The sequence below is a fragment of the Cyprinodon variegatus genome, unplaced genomic scaffold (assembly GCF_000732505.1).
Source record: "Cyprinodon variegatus isolate N-32 unplaced genomic scaffold, C_variegatus-1.0 Scaffold2429, whole genome shotgun sequence".
Taxonomy (NCBI): domain Eukaryota; kingdom Metazoa; phylum Chordata; class Actinopteri; order Cyprinodontiformes; family Cyprinodontidae; genus Cyprinodon; species Cyprinodon variegatus.
In genome coordinates this window covers 16,922-19,065 of record NW_015152882.1, presented here as the reverse complement: position 1 = coordinate 19,065, position 2,144 = coordinate 16,922, and the positions used below count along the sequence as shown (strand labels likewise).

The following is a 2,144-nucleotide window of genomic DNA, read 5'->3' as shown; positions in this document are numbered from 1 at the left end:
TGCTTCAGCCGCGCGTCAGAACTAAACTGGTACGAGCATCAGAAATGAAGCAGCAGGTGCGTTTCTGCTGCTCCTGCTGCTTGCGGTGTGAACGTTGCATAACACACAGTAGATGCCATTATGGGATGTCTGTTTAGAAGTGAAAAATGAGCCAGTTTGGTCTGCCTGAAATATAGATATATATTTATAGATGTTGAACTGTGTTGAACAGAGCAGTAGCAGCAGGAATTAGGTGGTATTAAGGTGGTACTGCTGATATTTTTCATGTTTTAACGGTTAAACTGTTAAAAGATCAGCCATCCTTCCCATCTTTTTCTATTCCCATGGATTAAATACATTCTGAACAAAATGTCAGACATTCAGGGGCTCCTAACGCGCCCTCTGCTATGCTAGTAGGACTTTGGAGATGATGCAGATGCTTTAGGTCTGCAGCCAGCTGTTGGGACGGTTCTGCTGAACAAGCGTCCGATAAAAGGCAAAGACCTGAACGATTTCTGGAATGTTAGTTCACAGGTCTACAGACCAGCTGCTGCAGGACGTCACCATCAGTCAGCCCAGCAGATTTCACCAAACCTTCCTCCTGAGGCGGGACTTTAGCTGCTGCTATGCCTGAAATGAGTCAATAATTATTATAATGTCCATTCAGCCCTCTGAACAAAGACAGAAACCACATAACACCCTGTGGTGTTCTAAGGATGTTTTACCAGTGACATCAGTCAAAGCCTGAGCAGCTTCTTCTTTTCTTGGATGGTTTATTTTTGGATGGCCTCTGTGTCATCACCCTAATCTTCCTGCCGATTCCTTTCTATCAGGTAAACATGCGGCGATACCGGAGGGATGGCTGCGTGGAGGCAGGCGTAGACATTTAAACCCACTCCTGGGGAGTGGAACAAAACACAGCCGAGTATAAACGTCCCAAAGAGCCCCACCCCAGCCTGTTTCTACCATATTCTAACATGGTAGTGTATCTGTGTGCACCACGAGTGTTTTATTCTGTTTTTATCTTAGAGGTGCATGTCTGATAACCTCATGCACATGGGGAAGTCAGTGCGTTTCACTCTGTCCGTGGACTCTAGTGTCTCTGCTCTGAAGATAAAAGGAAAGTTCACCCGCTGACCCTACACAAGCGTAGTGAGCTTTAAGAGGACCTGCAGTCCAACATCCTTCTTTTGGCTAAAACAGGATCTCCTCCAGGAATCTGGATTGATTTTATCTGCTGTTATTCTATATCTGTGACCTCCTCTCCCAGTCTGAACACACAGGCCCAGGAAGGGGTCTATTAGTTCAAACGACCTCAAATATTCTTACATCCAGCACAGTTGGTGAGAAGGTACCGGCTCCTCGCTCCATCCGTGCCTTCAGAGGGACGATGGGACGCGTCCTGCCGTCTCCGACCAGCCTCGCTGACCTTAACCAGATGCTGTTTGTTCCTGCAGGCTGTGGAGGCCCAGTCACCGCTCCGGCAGGTGAGATCCACTCACCGCTGTATCCGGCCAGCTACCCCAACAACGTGGACTGTTCCTGGGTGATCAGTGTGGAAGTCAGCCACCGAGTCCTCCTGAACTTCACTGACCTGGACATTGAATACCACACAAACTGTACCTGGGATTATGTAGAGGTGAGAGACCCTCTGATCTGTTTAGAGATGAATATGATTGATGATGGCAATGATCAGCGAGGTGACCTCCTCCTGCTGTAGATCCATGATGGTTCCAGCGCTTCCTTTCCTCTGCTGTCCCGTGTTTGTGGCTCCAGCACTCCTCAGCCCATAACCTCCACCACCAACACCATCTATGTCCGATTTCGGTCCGATTCTAGCAGCAACCATCGAGGGTTCAGCGCTAGGTTCTCTGAAGGTATGTTCCTGTTCAGGGCTCAGTCTATGGTGGTAGTCTTTCTCCACCTGTTTCTAGTCAAGTCGTCTGACTGAATATATCTTCGTTGGTTCTAAGGTAGAGAGGCTCTGCATTCTGACTCATTATCAGCACAACTGAATAAATATGTATATGTATCCTATGCAAACATCATCATCATGGTGGTCATGGTTACCGTCCTCATCATGGTGGTCATGGTTACCGTCCTCATCATGGTGGTCATGGTTACCGTCCTCATCATGGTGGTCATGGTTACCGTCCTCATTATGG

The 2,144-nt window shown here is 47.9% G+C and overlaps 2 protein-coding genes across 2 annotated transcripts in view; both read left to right on the top strand.

Moving 5' to 3' along the window:
• LOC107080867 (cubilin-like) overlaps positions 1-1,116 on the top strand; it is a gene marked incomplete at its 5' end in the record, with an annotated part of 8,571 nt that extends 7,455 nt beyond the window's left edge. Inside the window, 2 exons of the mRNA XM_015369072.1 lie at positions 397-501; positions 1,009-1,116. Coding sequence (XP_015224558.1) covers positions 397-501; positions 1,009-1,116 — 213 coding nt within the window. The remainder of the gene's footprint in view (positions 1-396; positions 502-1,008) is intronic.
• Positions 1,117-1,369: 253 nt separating this feature from the next.
• LOC107080866 (cubilin-like) overlaps positions 1,370-2,144 on the top strand; it is a gene marked incomplete at its 3' end in the record, with an annotated part of 17,657 nt that continues 16,882 nt past the window's right edge. Inside the window, exons 1-2 of the mRNA XM_015369070.1 lie at positions 1,370-1,618; positions 1,700-1,856. Coding sequence (XP_015224556.1) covers positions 1,370-1,618; positions 1,700-1,856 — 406 coding nt within the window. The remainder of the gene's footprint in view (positions 1,619-1,699; positions 1,857-2,144) is intronic.